Source organism: Sinocyclocheilus grahami, unplaced genomic scaffold, assembly GCF_001515645.1.
Source record: "Sinocyclocheilus grahami isolate Dianchi unplaced genomic scaffold, SAMN03320097.WGS_v1.1 scaffold12.1, whole genome shotgun sequence".
In the NCBI taxonomy this organism is placed as follows: domain Eukaryota; kingdom Metazoa; phylum Chordata; class Actinopteri; order Cypriniformes; family Cyprinidae; genus Sinocyclocheilus; species Sinocyclocheilus grahami.
This window is the reverse complement of record NW_015505191.1, coordinates 126808-145709: the sequence shown is the minus strand read 5'-3', so window position 1 is coordinate 145709 and position 18902 is coordinate 126808. Positions and strand designations below refer to the sequence as shown.

The window sequence follows — 18902 nt, the reverse complement described above, 5'->3', positions numbered from 1 at the left end:
TGTTTTATGCTTTCAAATAATTAGACATGCTAAAACAGAATTTGGTTACAATAAAACATAAGGTTGGAAAAATAAAAAATTTCATAGGATGAAACAGACTAATATTAATATAGATGCCATACGTCTTATGATGTAACAAGTACATCAGGTGTTATTGACATTGTTATTGTTAGTGAACACCTTCAGAATAAGACGTGGCCTTTTTGTAACTAATTTAACAGACACTTCAAACATTACAATTACACTACCTTTTCTTTATATATTGCAAGACTGTCCAAGTAAATAACTTACCACAATTCGACCACACGAAAGAAGAATGCATAATCCATTAAATAGTCCCACGCTGACACTTCTGCTTAACCGTGTTCTTAGCATATGCCTGAAATGATATGAGGGCCATTAACACAAAATGGTTAACTTGCTAAATCACATGTCCTGATCCCATCCCACCCTTGTAGGTTATATTTTGTAAATATTCACTCAGTATGTGACAATGTACATCATTTATATTGTAAATATTCACTCAGTATGTGACAATGTACATCCAGTTGGTCTTTATCACAAAATACCCAATGAGCAAAAGTACGTCCAAAAGACGTATTTTCAACATCATTGTCACACGTTGAAATGACCTCCCCTGAGGACGTCTTTTTATGACATCTTCTGAACGTCTTATATTGACGTCCACATGACTTCTCTAGAAGGTTAAAATTTAGTTCAGATGTAGTCCTTGTGGATGTATTTTCAAAATCTTCTAGGGATAACCGTAGTCTCATTTAGACATAATTTATACTGCTTGACAAAATGAACACTCTTAGGCTCCATTCAATTAAAACTCATGCAAATCAACTCAGACACAGTGTGTTTGTATAAAAATCAAGACAAAGAAACTTCACTTATCATACAGTGAATAACAATTAGCAAACAACAAACAATTTAGTTTGGTAAGGTCCATACAGAACACTACTAGTCAAAAGTTTTTTTAACAGTAAAGTCTGTTTTTTTGTTGTTGTTTTTTTAAAAGTTTTTTTTAAAGAAGTCTCTTCTGCCCACCAAATATTTCAAAAATATTTAAATATTTGTATATATTTATAAATATATATTTATAAATATATACAAATATTTAAATATTTTTGAAATATTTGGTGGGCAGAAGAGACTTCTTTAAAAAAAACTTTTAAAAAAACAACAACAAAAAAACAGACTTTACTGTTAAAAAAACTTTTGACTAGTAGTGTTCTGTATGGACCTTACCAAACTAAATTGTTTGTTGTTTGCTAATTGTTATTCACTGTATGATAAGTGAAGTTTCTTTGTCTTGATTTTTATACAAACACACTGTGTCTGAGTTGATTTGCATGAGTTTTAATTGAATGGAGCCTAAGAGTGTTCATTTTGTCAAGCAGTATAAATTATGTCTAAATGAGACTACGGTTATCCCTAGAAGATTTTGAAAATACATCCACAAGGACTACATCTGAACTAAATTTTAACCTTCTAGAGAAGTCATGTGGACGTCAATATAAGACGTTCAGAAGATGTCATAAAAAGACGTCCTCAGGGGAGGTCATTTCAACGTGTGACAATGATGTTGAAAATACGTCTTTTGGACGTACTTTTGCTCATTGGGTATTTTGTGATAAAGACCAACTGGATGTACATTGTCACATACTGAGTGAATATTTACAAAATATAACCTACAAGGGTGGGATGGGATCAGGACATGTGATTTAGCAAGTTAACCATTTTGTGTTAATGGCCCTCATATCATTTCAGGCATATGCTAAGAACACGGTTAAGCAGAAGTGTCAGCGTGGGACTATTTAATGGATTATGCATTCTTCTTTCGTGTGGTCGAATTGTGGTAAGTTATTTACTTGGACAGTCTTGCAATATATAAAGAAAAGGTAGTGTAATTGTAATGTTTGAAGTGTCTGTTAAATTAGTTACAAAAAGGCCACGTCTTATTCTGAAGGTGTTCACTAACAATAACAATGTCAATAACACCTGATGTACTTGTTACATCATAAGACGTATGGCATCTATATTAATATTAGTCTGTTTCATCCTATGAAATTTTTATTTTTCCAACCTTGTTTTATTGTAACCAAATTCTGTTTTAGCATATCTAATTATTTGAAAGCATAAAACAAGTTTCATTTATTCTTACAATAGCCTTATGATTTTTTGCTCAGAATTTCTGTGTTGTGTATTTAAATTTTTTTAAAGGCATAAAACATTAATTTAATCTATCTTTTAAGTAATGAAAATTAAACAAATTGTATTTTTTGGAAAATAAAGGTAATTTAATATTACAATTAAAACATTGAAGAAATATTGTATGATTATTCCTTAAAAATAAGGTTTTAATAATTTTAGTAGTAGTAGTAGCAGCCTGTTACGTACATTCTACTCAGCAATATTTCTGCCAATGCCCTCAAGTTAAACCAAACTTTTATTTTGATGTGTTGCCGTGATGTACATCCAGTTGGTCTTTATCACAAAATACCCAATGAGCAAAAGTACGTCCAAAAGACGTATTTTCAACATCATTGTCACACGTTGAAATGACCTCCCCTGAGGACGTCTTTTTATGACATCTTCTGAACGTCTTATATTGACGTCCACATGACTTCTCTAGAAGGTTAAAATTTAGTTCAGATGTAGTCCTTGTGGATGTATTTTCAAAATCTTCTAGGGATAACCGTAGTCTCATTTAGACATAATTTATACTGCTTGACAAAATGAACACTCTTAGGCTCCATTCAATTAAAACTCATGCAAATCAACTCAGACACAGTGTGTTTGTATAAAAATCAAGACAAAGAAACTTCACTTATCATACAGTGAATAACAATTAGCAAACAACAAACAATTTAGTTTGGTAAGGTCCATACAGAACACTACTAGTCAAAAGTTTTTTTAACAGTAAAGTCTGTTTTTTTGTTGTTGTTTTTTTAAAAGTTTTTTTTAAAGAAGTCTCTTCTGCCCACCAAATATTTCAAAAATATTTAAATATTTGTATATATTTATAAATATATATTTATAAATATTTCAAAATTGTTTTTGTTGTACTTTTGGATCAAATAAATGCAAGCTTGGTGAGCAGAAGAGACTTCTTTAAAAAAACAAAAAATAAATGTTACTGTTCAAAAACTTTTGACTGTGTATGTGTATGTTCACCTGTTGGAGCTGAATTGGGGGGAACATTTATAATTCATATTATTTATCATTTTATTTAAACTGCAATTAACCAAATACATTTCTGGTACATTCAAAGATGGTACATTCATTATTCATGCAATAGTCAAGTGTTCACGTGCCTGAATAATATCTGCATGTACAATAATGAAAAGTACACACATAAGGGCCTCCATATACAGCAGAGTCTGCTGTGGCAGGTGGAGCTGGAACTGACTTTAGTCCAGAGGTTGTAGCAACATCTGTCTTCACAAACTCCTCAACGAAGAATAAAATCAATTACATACAGAATCTATCGCGGTGGTATTATCTTTATTCTTTGGTAATATACAGAATTAATATCTTCCGTCTTCGCCGTTTCTTGCACCATCATGTTTAATTGAAGTTACGTCCCTTCAGAGTGAGACAAGTTAATTTTGCGGGTAATTTCAAAGGGATTATATTGCTTCAATTACCACCTGACAACACTTTAAACATTATCATTACAGTGTTTTTGCTTACATTTACATTTACATTTAGTCATTTTGCAGACGCTTTTATCCAAAGCGACTTACAATTGGGGGATACATGAAGCGATTCTTCTTAAAGAGGCAAACAGATACAGGAAGTGCCTGTAATACCAATTTTCTAGACATTGCTCAAATAAGTACAAGCTAGAAAGAGAAGGAATAAATAAAGAGAGAGAATTTAAAAAAAAAATGTTATGATGAAGTCAAGTAGCTTCGAAAGAGATGAGTTTTCAGCTGTTGCTTGAAAATTGTCAGGGATTCAGCATTCCGGATAGGGGTGGGAAGATCGTTCCACCAGCCAGGAATGGTGAACGAGAATGTTCTGGAAAGTGATTTTGAGCCTCTCTGTGATGTTACCATGAGGCGACGCTCACTAGCGGATCTCAGACTTCTGGAGGGGAGTCTTACATATTTATAGACTGTGTAAGTAAATAACGTTTGACAATACGAAAAAAGTCTTTTGAAAATGCCCACGGTGGCACAAGTGCTCGTGCTCGCACGCGTCTGTCGGAAGCGCATATACTTATTTGCCGGCAACCCGCTAAAATAAATCTGATTTTAAGTTTGAAAATTATGAAAATTCATATTAAAAAAGCATTATATTAATATAAGCATTTTATTTTTAAGTTTACTATATGATAAGTGTATTTGTATTTAATACTCCCTTTTTATTTTAAAATATTTAAAATGATTTATAATAGTATTATCACACTTTATTATTTTATTTAAAAAAAAACTAACTAAAAGTGCAATAATATTATCTCTATTATTTATTTATTATTTATAATTATATATATTTAGTTATTTAATGGGTCACACTATGTTAGTGTGATGACCAAACCAAATCTCCAGGTTCTCTTATGAGGACCAGGCTGAAAATCTTATGTGCACCTCTGTCTATAACACATGCACAAAGGAGCCACATGTTCGACCTTTTCATTGAACACAAAGAAATTAAGTTCATTGAACTTAATTGCAATGCTTTAAGTAACAGAAAGTAATAAAAACTCGATTAAACTGAGTAATGTGAACAAAGCAGAAACAAATAAGATGAACGTAATTTTACTAAGTTAACAGTGCATTATCTTTTACAGTGTCGATAATGATAATAATAGTGAAGATTTTTACATTCTTAAAAAAAATAAAAAATAGATTCCTGAAATCTACCATCACAGGAATAAATCAACTTTAAATTAGGACTGGACAAAATATTATAACAATATTCATGTAACATTCATGAGGAAGGAAATGCTTTTCATGTTCTTTAAACCTTGAGAATGAATGTAAACGTAAATGTGACAGGACCCTACGAAATCCATTATATTTTCCCCTAAATTCTATGTTTTCCATTTTATTTTTTTCTGGATTCTGTGTTTTTTGATTTAAAACCAAATTTAAATAAATTATCAAAATAATAATAATAATTATTAAATCAAATAAATTATTAACACTTTAAAATTAAAAAAAATATATAACTTTTTTTGTCCGTCAAATAAAATGTTCCACAACAGAACTGTATAAATTAAACCATGGGTTAAAAAATATTTTGGTTGCATGATATTTCTTAAAAATATCATTGTAAGTATTAATATTTTGAGAAGTACATTTCAGTAAAAAATTTTAATACATGTCCGTCACAATTTCTTCAAGTTAAGCCAAACTTAAATTTTGTCAGTTTATGGTGAGATATTTAAATTTTGGTGTTTGATGTTAGATTTTCTCAAATGAAACTGTAAAATGCTGATCAAATTACTCTCAGGGTAGCTCTGGAGAAGAAGTTTGTGTTCATGTTTTCATTTATTCAGACAGTAGATGCTGAAAACACCATGAGCATCGCTTGTGTTTGTGTAGTAGGTAACTACACCATTCATTCAAACAGGGACTAGATGTAATGGGTTTTTGGGTTTTGTTTCATGTTCATGTTTTCAGGTCTTTTATTTTGGAGTTTAGTTATGGTTCTTGTCTAGTCATGGGATTCCCGTGCCCTCATGTTATCCTGCTATTGGTTCTTTGGTTCATGTGTCATGTTCTCATTGGTTGTCTCAGTCATGTGTTTTGTCTCTCATTGGTTGGTTCTTGTCATGTGACCTGCATTTTTTTAAATATAAATAGCCCTCATGTCGCCTTTGTCCTTTGTCGAGTATTGATGTTGTAACCTGCTGTCGGTGAGTTAAGTCTGTTCATGCCAAGTCAAGTCTCTGATTGGATTGTGTTAGTATTTTGGATTACTTTTGGAATAAAGCTGCACTTAGGTTCTTAAACTCGCCTTCAGTGGACTGATTGTTACAATAGAACATGCAGGCTTATTAGCGACATTCGCTGACTGGCTGTTGTCACGTTTTTTTCTGTTGTGTGATCGGCTGTCAATAAACAACACTTTCAGCTTCCATGATGTCTTTAAAGTATTTGCATCTATTGCTGTTCTACAGAACTAAATACTCTCAATATATATGGGAAAAGTCTCAGTGTTTTGAAAAGAGCAAGAAAAAGGACGATAACCTTTTTTTTTTTTTTACTGTTTTATCCCCAGTGGTAATTATTTTATTAAGATGGCTTTCAAATAGGTGAAGGACTGAAGTTTTAAACTTGCTCAGCACATTTAGATGCTTACACGCATGAATGCCCACACATACTTCAAATGAATTGACCCGTGCACACACTGAGCCCACACTGTAGCTGGCTGGAAGGTGCAGGAATAATTTTGGGATCTAACCTTTCCATATTGTCATCTCATCAACAAAGGTGCTTATTTGCATAGTTCAAGAATGGCGAAAAACTTTCTCATTGTTACTCTGGATGTTCATCTTTGTAGCAGCCCTGCTTTGTGCTTCACCCAGTGCCTCACATATGCTTTAATGGGCTCAACAACCACATGGTTGTGTGATGTTTTCATTGACAGAGCAACTCAAAAATAGTAATTTATGATGCTGATATAATTTTCAAATAGGAATGCTATGTAAGAAATCCCACTACTTGCATGAGCCCCAGGCTAACTGTCATTAATCATATGAAATGCCTTGAGTTGCATAAGATTCATTTTGTGCTAAAATAGAATTTAATTGTTTCCTCATTCAAAACTAACATTTTACACACTGTTTCTTCTCTTGAGTAACATCTGAAATGCTTGCACACAAATTTTAGTTGCAATGTCAAACTATTATCATCTTATCAAAAGTTAAGTTTAGCGTGAATGTTTTTTAGTAACATTGCATAAATCTATGTGCGTTTTGTCCAGAGTTCTCTATCTGGAGCAGCTAAGGATCTCCCAGCGACGTTTCCAGTGGCGGCTTGTCAGGGGAGGCACAGCTTCCCCATAATTATGAGGTGAAAATGGGAGGAGGACGATTTAATGTTAATACAATTCATTTCAGTTCATGTCTCAGAATGTGTATTTTTTTTGTTTGTAATTTCACGGTTGTAATACCATAACGTGAAAGCACTGATTTTCTATCGCGAATGTGCCGAATCTGTTGATGTAATTGCAACCGCTAATGATAGAGAAGGGTAGGGGGAGGCCAGGGGAGAGGTGAGCTCTCGTGCCTCTGTTGGTTAAAAAAAAAAAAAAGCCAATCAGCATCGAGTGTTCACTTTCAGCGCTGAGGAGTGTTGAGAAAAGAACCCTTGCAAGGGAGGCTAGCTAGTAAATTACATGATATTAGTTTGAACGTCTGCCGCTGCGCTGATAATGTACCAAGTACTTGGCGATATCGAATATTTGATTGCCAACAGATTTACCAAGCTGTCATTCAAACAGTATATTTACAAATTTAGGGAAAATAGCCTAAGCTGGATATAGGCTACAGCAGTCACTTAATTAAATGCCTAACAGGCAGCTCTCTTTTAACACAGACTTTTAAGAAGGGATGGATGTTTGCTTCAAGTGATAGGCCAGGTAAGTGAAATTATATTACCTTGCTGTATGTATGTCGTTTTCTATGTTTTCGGCCTAAAGCAACCAAAAAGCCATTTTAAAGTGGTTAAGCAAATAATAATAATAATCGGCAGGGATCCCAGACCAATACAATTAGTGTGCCACCTCTATTTTAAAACCCACGAGCCGCCACTGGATGTTTCATCTTAGAAGGATTTAATCAGGACCGCTCTGAGGGTGTGCTGTGTCTCTGTCCCCCCTTCCCTGATGACCTATTTGTTTAACCTTTAGTCCTTTCTCTTGGGTCATTATTGCTTTGTTTAAAAAAAAAAAAACACCTTGCACACACATACACACGCCAGTGCTGGGTGGATGTTTTGAAATAAGGGCCACATTTAATTAATATTTTAGCTTTTCTGTTCCTGCAGTCCTCTGTATTATCGTTCTGAAACCGGTTTGCCTAGAAAAAAATGCCAGTTAAAACTTTTTTTTTTTTTTACCTTTTTCTTTGCCAATAATAATAATAATAATAGCCTAATAATAAAGTACAGCATTTTCTACTCGAAAAAAGAAAAAAAAACGGGAAGAGATCGAGATCTGGTATCTTAACCCACTGCGCTTAGTCACAGCCAATACAGCATCATCTTTTCTAGATTTTGGCCAGGTTATAGGCTACTAAACAAAAGTAAAAAAAAATCTGTTAATTCTTTAAAGACATTAAAGTATTTTTTAAAGATATTTAAAAATGTTTGCTGCATTGTTAAAAAAAAAGCTACTCGTATAAAATTGCGTTTTGAGAGGGAAAAAAACAAGCTGAGTAGGCTCACGTCGCATTTTATTATTAGGCTACATTCAGAAATAATGTGCTAATGTACATAGGCTATCTATGATAAACACAGTAATTAGTTTGCATCTCTCCACAACAAATCCTCTAAAGTTAAGGCTATGCGTATAAAGGCTATAAAAGCATCAATCCAAAAACAAATTAATAAGGTGAAACTGATGCCTACCTCTCTTATTCGGTCTGAATCCAAATGTTTCCATATTTGATGTATCTGGATGCTAAAATATTATTTATTATGTAATAGGCTTTGTACTTCACTCGCATCGACATCATCCTTCACATCGGCTATATCAACACAGTGAGGCGGTGGTCATGCTGAATGCAACGGATTGTACAACGGAGCAGTGCAACTTTTTATATGTTTCTTTAACTGCATTTTATTTTGATAATGAACAGGCTGCAATGTTGCAAAATATGTTGTGTCTGTGTGTGCGTGAGGCGCTGGCGCGATATGGACATACAGTGGGGAAAAAAAGTATTTAGTCAGCCACCAATTTTGCAAGTTCTCCCACTTAAAAAGATTAAATAAATAAAACGGTAAAATAAATAATACTGTAAAACTTTTGCAAAATAAAGAAATATTTTCTTCTGTCTCATTTTCCTTTCTGTGAACTTTGGATCGCGTAACAATGAACCGAACTAAGCACATTTTTTTCCTTTGGTTTTGTTAATCTGTCAATGATTTAAGTGAAATACATTTTGTGTATAGGCTAATATTGGCTATTCCTTTTATGTAAGCCTACAGGTTTATTCTGTTTTCTCCGTTCACAGAAGCGCTGCAAGTGCGTGTGATCTGTTGAATCAGATAAACTCTAACGCCGGGGCATTGCCTTTGCGACTTACCTATGATGAGTTCACAGCTGAGCGTGGGCATTTCAGTCGTTAGATGTCTCGGCTTCACATTTGCATAGGCCGTACTGCTTGAATTCGTGATTGGTTGACAGCAAACTTCAAATATTAAATGGAACAATAAAATAAAGTTATTAACCGGTTAATGGCCATTTCAAATTTTCGATTCTGTTCGGAACTATAAAATTTGATTTCGTTTGATTCCGTGTTTCTGGTTCTGTTCCTGTCAAAATTTCCCTGACAGGCTACGAAATCTCTGTCAAGTTGTCAGAGATTTTATGTTAACAGAAAAATGTGCAAAGGACGCCTTGGAGATGCAAACAGTGTAAATAATGTTTTTTTTTTCTGTTTTGCTTATAATTAAGTTAACATTGGCCGGCCGGATATCACATTAATTAGCTGTTGAAATCGGAGATTCACATTGGAGTCCATTTGGCATGCTTCTGTTTTTCAAATAAAACCAAGTAATCCACACATAATATGAAATCAGCAGATGCTAGGGCTTGCATAGTCTAGTCGAGTGATCGACTACTTCAACCACTAGTCGGCGCTGTCGGAAACAATCGACTACTCGAGCATGCATTATCCATAATGCATGCACAGAGTTTGCAAGTACGACGTGAATTTTAGGATTTCAATATTGCGTGTAGCTGTTACTTTCTATGACTTTATCTATGTTGCATGTAAAATTAAAATATGTAATGTAGTAATAATTAGGGGTGTGCCCGAAGCCGAATACCTTATTCGGAATGGCACGGATAATGGCTTCAAAAAAAGAATAACGGACAAGGAATAATTCTGCCTGAATATTCGGCTGAGGCTGGCACAGTCTGGTGTTTGCTTGATAACAGTTGAGCCAGGGGATCAGCACAATATTATACACAGACCTCTAAAGTCACGCAATAGAGTGTTAAGTGAATGAATGTAAACTTTATGAATGAAAAGAGCGCAAATCAAACACCGCATTACTGTTGCCTCTCCGTGCATCTCTCAGAAACCAGAGCTTGGCAAGAGTAATATCACCTGTAATGATACACCATACACGTTCTTTTATTTGTATATATTTAAAAGGCAATGATTTAAACCTTAGGCTACGATATGATACGAATGATTGGAATAAGCACAGCGCGCTCACCAATCAAACAGCCGCGTTGCGCATCTCAGTCTCTCAAAGACCAAACCAGCTCTCTCTCAAGAGTAGGCTAATAATCAACTTAGATACAGATACATTTTCTACTAGGCCTACATGTTTGCATCTTTATCTTTTGCTTGTTTAGTGAAGTTAAAAAAAGACTCGCTTATAGAGTTCTGCGTAATGAAAATGTGCGCATTGAATTAATTCTGTCGTGTTCAAACGATCACTAAACGTTTGTCATGACATTGCCATCTCTCTGTTTGCATGATAAATATATTTTTTAGAAATTAATAATTATTTTAGTTTAACACGGCATACTTGTTCAGTGATAACTATGAAAAAAAAGATACAGAAAAAGACAATTTACATATGTAATTGTTGCATTAGGCTATGAATTAATAAGCGTTTATTGATAAGAACTATTTCATGTCTTTTCATTTACAGTAGCATGAACCACGAGTAGTCGAGTAGCTCGAGTATTTTTTAAATAAGAAATCTACTAGCAGAAATCAGTAGTCGTGCAACCCCTAGCAGATGCACAAGTATATTGAATGAAGCCCTTGTGCATTAATTATAGATGTTTTCACAGAGGAGATTAACAAATTGCTAATTTTGCTCATTTTTTTCTGCTAATTTTTTTTTCTGATTTTGAAGCATACTGCCATGTAGTACTCCATGCAATTGCCTAAATATGAGCTACTGATAATGAAAACCACTCAAACCCATAAATTCTCTCTGTACAGTCTGATTATTTAGTTTTGAAAAGATTACCAATTCACAAAAGTATGAAATTAATGAAGGTCAATATCATAAATAATGACTGATTAGACACTTGCATTTTGTAAGATTACTGGCTGGTTTTGGGAATGGAACGAACTAAACTCCACTAACCTCTTCAGCTCTGCTGCATATTTTGGATTTTTTACTGATTTTGGTATACCTGGATTTAAAAGAGCACCCTACGCACATACATTGGAGTAAATTGATTAAAAAACACACGAGTGGAATAATTAATATTTTTTTATTGTATTTTTTCATAATTTTATGATAAACAAATAAAAAATTTAATTTAGATTTTTTATTATTATTAAGTTTGTATTTGAAAGTCTGTTCTTTAAATAGCCACTCTAAAGAGCCATTTGTGTGTTCCATCAATTACAGAGGTTGCTGAATCTCAAATTATTTTTTTGATTGGTCAAAGTTATTGTCCATGGGTGCTCAGCCATTCTTGTTGGTGGTTAGGGGATCGGTGCCTGTGTGTGACTTTCCAGGAAGTTGTTTTTCAGCAAGTGCAGATGAAGTGACAAATGGGAGTTGTTAGCTTAACCCGAGACCAATAAATCACCTGTGCACCTAATCACTTCTGGAAACATCACAGGACACACATGCAAACACACACTGTCACCTCACCTACAAACCTGTTACACTTTTCACATCGCCTTACACATAGACTCAGAATGTGTTTACAGCCTAATGAAGGACCCTAAAATCTTCAGTTTCTTGAGTTCACCTGTAAGGGAATGATGGCAATCTGGATCTGTGGTTAAGAATGTAGTCCATTTGAGGTTCTGAAAACCTCAAAGAAGGTTGGGAAAATTCAGAATTATTATTAGTTTTTTATTTATTTCTGTGCTATGCAATCCTTCAACTTCAAGGCTTTTTATTTATTTATGGGTCATTCCTGGGATTCGGTAGCATTTCAACTTGGAATATAAATTTTTTTCAACTACATATGATTCTTTTTTTTAAATACCCCACATCATTAGGCACATATCAAACCTCCAAAAAATTCATGTTTTCCCACCCTCGGCATTAAAGGCCTTTTTTTTCAGATTTATACACCTTTTTTTCTCAACTCCATAATGGACAAAATGGAATTCATTAAAAATTCCAAAAATGTACACAGAACGTGTTATAAAACAAACATCTACCTACTGCTCATGTGTCCCTGATAGCATTTTAATGATAATAAATGCAACATTTATCATAATTTTCACATTTTATAGGACTGAAGCTAAAATACACAAATTGTGTGTCTATGGTCTCATTATTTTTGTAAAAAATATTTTTAATTTGGAAGTTTAAACTTTGACAAGCGTCATACATCAGAAATTGAAAGGACTCCATAAGAAGGACAATATGAGAGAAACAAAACCAAAAATTAAAATTGAAGGCAATGTATCCCTTCAAATGTGTTACAGTCTTCAACCCCATCACACCTTGTCACATTAATATTTTTGGAAAAATACAGGGAAGACAATTAAGAATGAAAACATTTCTTGCTGATCACTATCTGACATGTTAAGGACTAAAACAATAAAAGTGGAAATATTACATCACAAATTCTAGTTATAAGAGAAATATTATGATTTTGATAGGTATATTTTTACTGAAACCATGACTATTTTACACATATATATTTTTTTTTTTATTAAAATGTATTAATAAATGAAGTAAATAACTCAACACTGTCACAAGTTTACAACTCCGTAACAATGAGAAATGCATATATTTGTGACGGGGTTGAGATGTTAAGCTGGGCAGTACCCTCCCTGACTATAATATGCCTCACAAATATGAATAAAAAGTATGATACCGCTAACTATTTTCTGCATCCCCATTAAAGAGACCTGAATGATGTCATTTCTAGTAAATGATGTCACATAAGTGTGGAGACTAAATTATTATGGGCATAGAATGGTTAGTGTGATAGGGTTGAGTGCAGGGACATAACTTTAAAGTCTGTTTTTTTTAATCAAATATCTTGCTTTTGTTTTTAGAAAAAAAAAATTCACAAGAAAGGCACACAAATAAATGCTTACATTATTGCCAAAAATCACAGACACTGTGCACATTTTGTTAATACTTTTCTAAGTAAAACTCAGTGAAGTGTGACAATGAGATTTTTTTTTTTTTTTAATTTTTTTTTGTGTAGGTCTGGATGTCACAATGTATTGCCTGAGTTCTCTATTTCTTTATTTGAAAACAGAGAGAGAAAATAGAAAACAAATGTGACAATGAGATTTTTTTTTATGTAGGTCTGGACTGTCACAATGTATTGCCTGAGTACTCTATTTCTTTATTTGACTCTTTCTTTTACAAAAAGTTATTATAATGTACAACATTTGACCACTTCTTTTTGACAGCCAAGAAAATATCAGAAATATGCCCTTGTCCTAATCGCAGTCATTTTGTTCACTTTTCCTTTCTCACTGCGTGTGGTGACAGAATTGGCTGCCATCATCAGAACAGAATAATCATGCTGAATGACTCTCTTTAACTCAGAATCTTTCCATCGTTCCTCAAGGAATGAAGCAGTTATTACCCTTCATTAGAGACCTGGCACTTGCATTAGGATAATGTCACCTCTACTTACCACCATAATTTAACCAGTGACACACACAGACAGGCACATGCACCTGCTTTCAATTGTGCATTTTCATAGGGAATGTTATCACTGAGTGCTGGACATGCACATTTCTAATTTAGCACCCTCACACTTGACAACCGATGTAAAACTTCAGAGAAATTCAGCTACAATCTACACTATTTTTATTCTGCTCGATCAACTGAATGTACACATGCGCGCCCATTTCTGCTACATTTCTGTGTTTGTTTGGATGAAAGCTGGTATGCATGTTCTGTTCAAATTACTGATAATGAACCTCATATTTTTGGACAAGTTCCATGTTTGTAGCATATTTGTTTTCTTCTGCAGATATAACAGAGAACAGAACATTTATGTCAGTGTTTTGTCATGCCATTAGTTTACGCTGTGTTTTTATTTTTAGGTTTGATGGAGGGAGGAGTGATGTTTTCCCAATGGAGTTTTTCCTTCCTCCACAAAGGATATGCCTAATCTGCTCAGACGAAGCATCTGGATGTCACTATGGAGCCCTCACTTGTGGAAGTTGCAAAGTGTTCTTTAAGAGAGCTGCTGAGGGTAACATAAACACACTCATTATAACAAAAGTCTGCCTTCGGATTGCATTAACGGCTAAATATATTCACCATATGTAAAGAGGACATTTATCACTTTAATTAGAACTTTAAATTGCAGCTATAAACTGTCATTAAAGCTGCATTAAAAGCTGCCATAGAATGAATATACTTCTGACCATGTGTCCAATACAGCTTTTATTGTTTTCACTTAAAATGATCACTTAAAATTGCAACAATTGGCACATCCCACACGGGCATTCAGGAATTCAGTAAGAGAGAAAATAAAAAGAGAGCAAGTAGGCGACACTTTGTGTATTATGTATACAGAAATTAGGGACACATTCTTTCCCTATTGTGCAATCCAAAAGGAAATAGATATCTAATACTTACAAGCCTAGAAATTACAGACTTGGCTGTGAGGTGTGTGAAGACTCGCCATAAACTATTAGTAATCAGTAGCTGCTTTTCCACTGTGGGGCCAGTGCAAGCTAGTGCTTTAAACGGGCCGGGCGGGGCCAATAGCCTCAGACCTGTAGCTCCGAGCACCGAGCCACGCCCTTTACATGCCTCTTTGGAACAACGTCATGCAACCCCATAATTTTACCAACAAAGAGAAGTTATCAGAATAAATCTGGAACTATAGCGAGATCACAAAACGAACGTGATAAAAGCGGCCATTTGTTTGCATTTTTTGTTGTTTACTTAAAGATTTAAATCCAAAAGCGTCAATATTTTACCAGTTTTACAATAATAAGTGATACATTGATCATAATTAATTAATTTGAAAGGATTGAAAATTAGTCACACAGAAGTAAAGTGGTATTTACTGTTATTTCACAAAAGAATGAGGACATACATATTCAGTTGTCTGTTTCTGTTTATTTGTAGTCACCATATACATCACATTTTTAAAGAATGTCCATTTCTATAATTTTCCCATCTCAAACAGAGGTTATTTCAAACACTCGCTGCTTTTAAAAAGTGAGTTTGTGCTAAATTTATTTTAAAAGTCTTTAATGTTGCTGTTAGCTGTTAACTATATGAAATCATTCGTGGTGCTGATGCTCTCCAGATGTGGAGAAATTCCACCTTTGTTCATAACCACTCCTCAAGCCTGAGCTGGACCACTTTGGCCCAAGGTTTTCGGCGGGCCAAAAATCCCTGGCCGTTAGCCCCCGAGGAAGGCCTGACGAGGCACGATCAAGCCCCGGAAGCGACAGTGGAAACGTGACTGGCCCTGGCACACACTTAGGACGCTTGCTTTTGGCCCGACAGTGGAAACGCAGTGAGACCCAAACGCTTAGCTCAAAGTGACCTAAGAATAGATTTCAGAATTATTCATGTAACCTATTCATTTTCACATTCCCATTCCAAACGTGTATTACTTTTTTCTTGCATGGAACACAAAAAGAGTTATTAGGCAGAATGTGCAAGATGCTCTGTTCCCTATGATAAATGTGGGTGGGGACCAGGCCAGGGACAGGTTCCATTGGTCATTTCCAATGTATGAAAAAAGCAGCCTGGACATTCTACTTGATATCGTCATGGAAAACTTGTGTTCCATGGTAATGAAGAAAACGTTTTGTGTTTGTAGGTTTGTGTTCCTTAGATAAACTTCTCTATCACAGTGGTTCCCAACCCTGGTCCTGGAGGCACCCCAAGACTGCACGTTTTGCATGTCTCCTTAATCAAACACACCTGATTCAGGTCATCAGCTCATTAGTAGAGACTTCAAGAACTGAAATTGGCGTGTCAGAGAAAGGAGACATGCAGAATGTGCAGTGTTGGGGTGCCTCCAGGACCAGGGTTGGGAACCACTGCTCTATCATTTAAAAGGTAAAAAAAAAAAATATGTTATTTTTTTTTTTATTCAGCAAGGATGCATTAAATAAAAAAAACATTGATCACAGTTTACACCAAAATATTAAGCAGCACAACTGTTTTTGACATGGATAATAATAAGAAATGGTTTTTGACCACCAAATCAGCATATTAAAATTTTTCTGAAGGATCATGTGACACTGAATACTGAAGTAATGGCTGCTGAAAATTCAAGTTTCCAATCAGAGGAAATATTAAAACATGTTTAAAATATAAAAGGTGTATTTTATCACAATATTACAGTTTTTGATGTATTCAGCCAACACTTAGGGTAATGACTTCAAATGAAAAAAGCAGGATATTGGCTTGGAAATTGCTAACACTTGTGATAAGATGCACCTGTAATGAGAGTTCCCACGTGATGATCCGTAGTCCCAATTCTTTTAAAATGAACTATTTGTGAAAGTATTATTGATTAATTCACAGAGGAAGGCCTAATGCCAAAACAATTGGTGATCCATTTGTGCTTTTTGCAAAATAAAAAAAAAATCCAAAAATCATTAAGAAGCATACAAGCGAGTGTGGATCCTGCTTTTCTTCATTTGAAGTCATAACTGTACTTTTGATCAAATAAATGCAGCATAATGAAATCAAATAAAAATAAACTTTAATCAAATAAAGTGATAAAAATCAAATAAATCCCAAACTTTTGAATGGTAGTGTATGTTAGGTTTGCAACACGAGGATCAGTAAATGAGGACAAACTATGTGGTGAGGGCAGACTGAATATACACACTATATACAAATATATGCACTATATATATATGCTATAAATATATAAGAAATGACATAAGTGATCATTTTAGGATGTGTATAGGCTAAGAATGCAAAGTAAGCCCATGTTCATTCTCCAAATAAATGTTAAAATTAAAATATAATACACACTTCTGATAAAGTCATGCCCTTTTTGCTTTGAACACCCACAGATTGTGGAACAAAACAATTTATCAAGGTTAAAGGGTTAGTTCACCCAAAAAATTAAATTCTGTCATTAATTACTCACCCTCATGTCATTCTAAACCCGTAAGACCTCCGTTCATCTTCGGAACACAAATTAAGATATTTTTGATGAATTCTGAGAGCTCTCTGACCCTCCCATAGACAGCAAGGGTCCTTACACGGTCAACATCCAGAAACGTAGCAAGGAGATCGGTAAAATAATTAATGTGACATCAGGGGTTCAACTGTAATTTTACGAAGCTACGAGAATACTTTTTGTGCACAAAAGGAAAAAAATAACAACTTTATTCATCAATTCGTCTCCTCCGCATCACCCTAGTGCCATTTTGGAGAGTATCCACTGAATGTAAACGGCATATGCTGTTCTGTGTCAGCTGTGCCACGCGTTTACGTTGCTTTCTCTTTCATTTGATACGTATCAGCGTAGCGCAACGAAAATTCAAGTTTCCAATCAGAGGAAATATTAAAACATGTTTAAAATATAAAAGGTGTATTTTATCACAATATTACAGTTTTTGATGTATTCAGCCAACACTTAGGGTAATGACTTCAAATGAAAAAAGCAGGATATTGGCTTGGAAATTGCTAACACTTGTGATAAGATGCACCTGTAATGAGAGTTCCCACGTGATGATCCGTAGTCCCAATTCTTTTAAAATGAACTATTTGTGAAAGTATTATTGATTAATTCACAGAGGAAGGCCTAATGCCAAAACAATTGGTGATCCATTTGTGCTTTTTGCAAAATAAAAAAAAAATCCAAAAATCATTAAGAAGCATACAAGCGAGTGTGGATCCTGCTTTTCTTCATTTGAAGTCATAACTGTACTTTTGATCAAATAAATGCAGCATAATGAAATCAAATAAAAATAAACTTTAATCAAATAAAGTGATAAAAATCAAATAAATCCCAAACTTTTGAATGGTAGTGTATGTTAGGTTTGCAACACGAGGATCAGTAAATGAGGACAAACTATGTGGTGAGGGCAGACTGAATATACACACTATATACAAATATATGCACTATATATATATGCTATAAATATATAAGAAATGACATAAGTGATCATTTTAGGATGTGTATAGGCTAAGAATGCAAAGTAAGCCCATGTTCATTCTCCAAATAAATGTTAAAATTAAAATATAATACACACTTCTGATAAAGTCATGCCCTTTTTGCTTTGAACACCCACAGATTGTGGAACAAAACAATTTATCAAGGTTAAAGGGTTAGTTCACCCAAAAAATTAAATTCTGTCATTAATTACTCACCCTCATGTCATTCTAAACCCGTAAGACCTCCGTTCATCTTCGGAACACAAATTAAGATATTTTTGATGAATTCTGAGAGCTCTCTGACCCTCCCATAGACAGCAAGGGTCCTTACACGGTCAACATCCAGAAACGTAGCAAGGAGATCGGTAAAATAATTAATGTGACATCAGGGGTTCAACTGTAATTTTACGAAGCTACGAGAATACTTTTTGTGCACAAAAGGAAAAAAATAACAACTTTATTCATCAATTCGTCTCCTCCGCATCACCCTAGTGCCATTTTGGAGAGTATCCAGCGTATGCTATTCTGTGTCAGCTGCGCCACGCGGATAAATTTTCTACGTTGTTTGTGCTTTGATTTGAATGTAAAACAACGTATCCGTGTGGTGCGGCTGACACAGAACAACATACGCTGTTTGCGTTCAGTGGATACTCT

The 18902-nt window shown here is 34.4% G+C and overlaps 1 protein-coding gene across 1 annotated transcript in view; it reads left to right on the top strand.

Moving 5' to 3' along the window:
• Nucleotides 1–18902, top strand: part of LOC107596701 (androgen receptor-like) — a 111694-nt gene that overhangs the window by 26274 nt on the left and 66518 nt on the right. The window contains exon 2 of the mRNA XM_016287502.1: nt 14201–14352. Within this exon, the coding sequence (XP_016142988.1) occupies nt 14201–14352 (152 nt within the window). The remainder of the gene's footprint in view (nt 1–14200; nt 14353–18902) is intronic.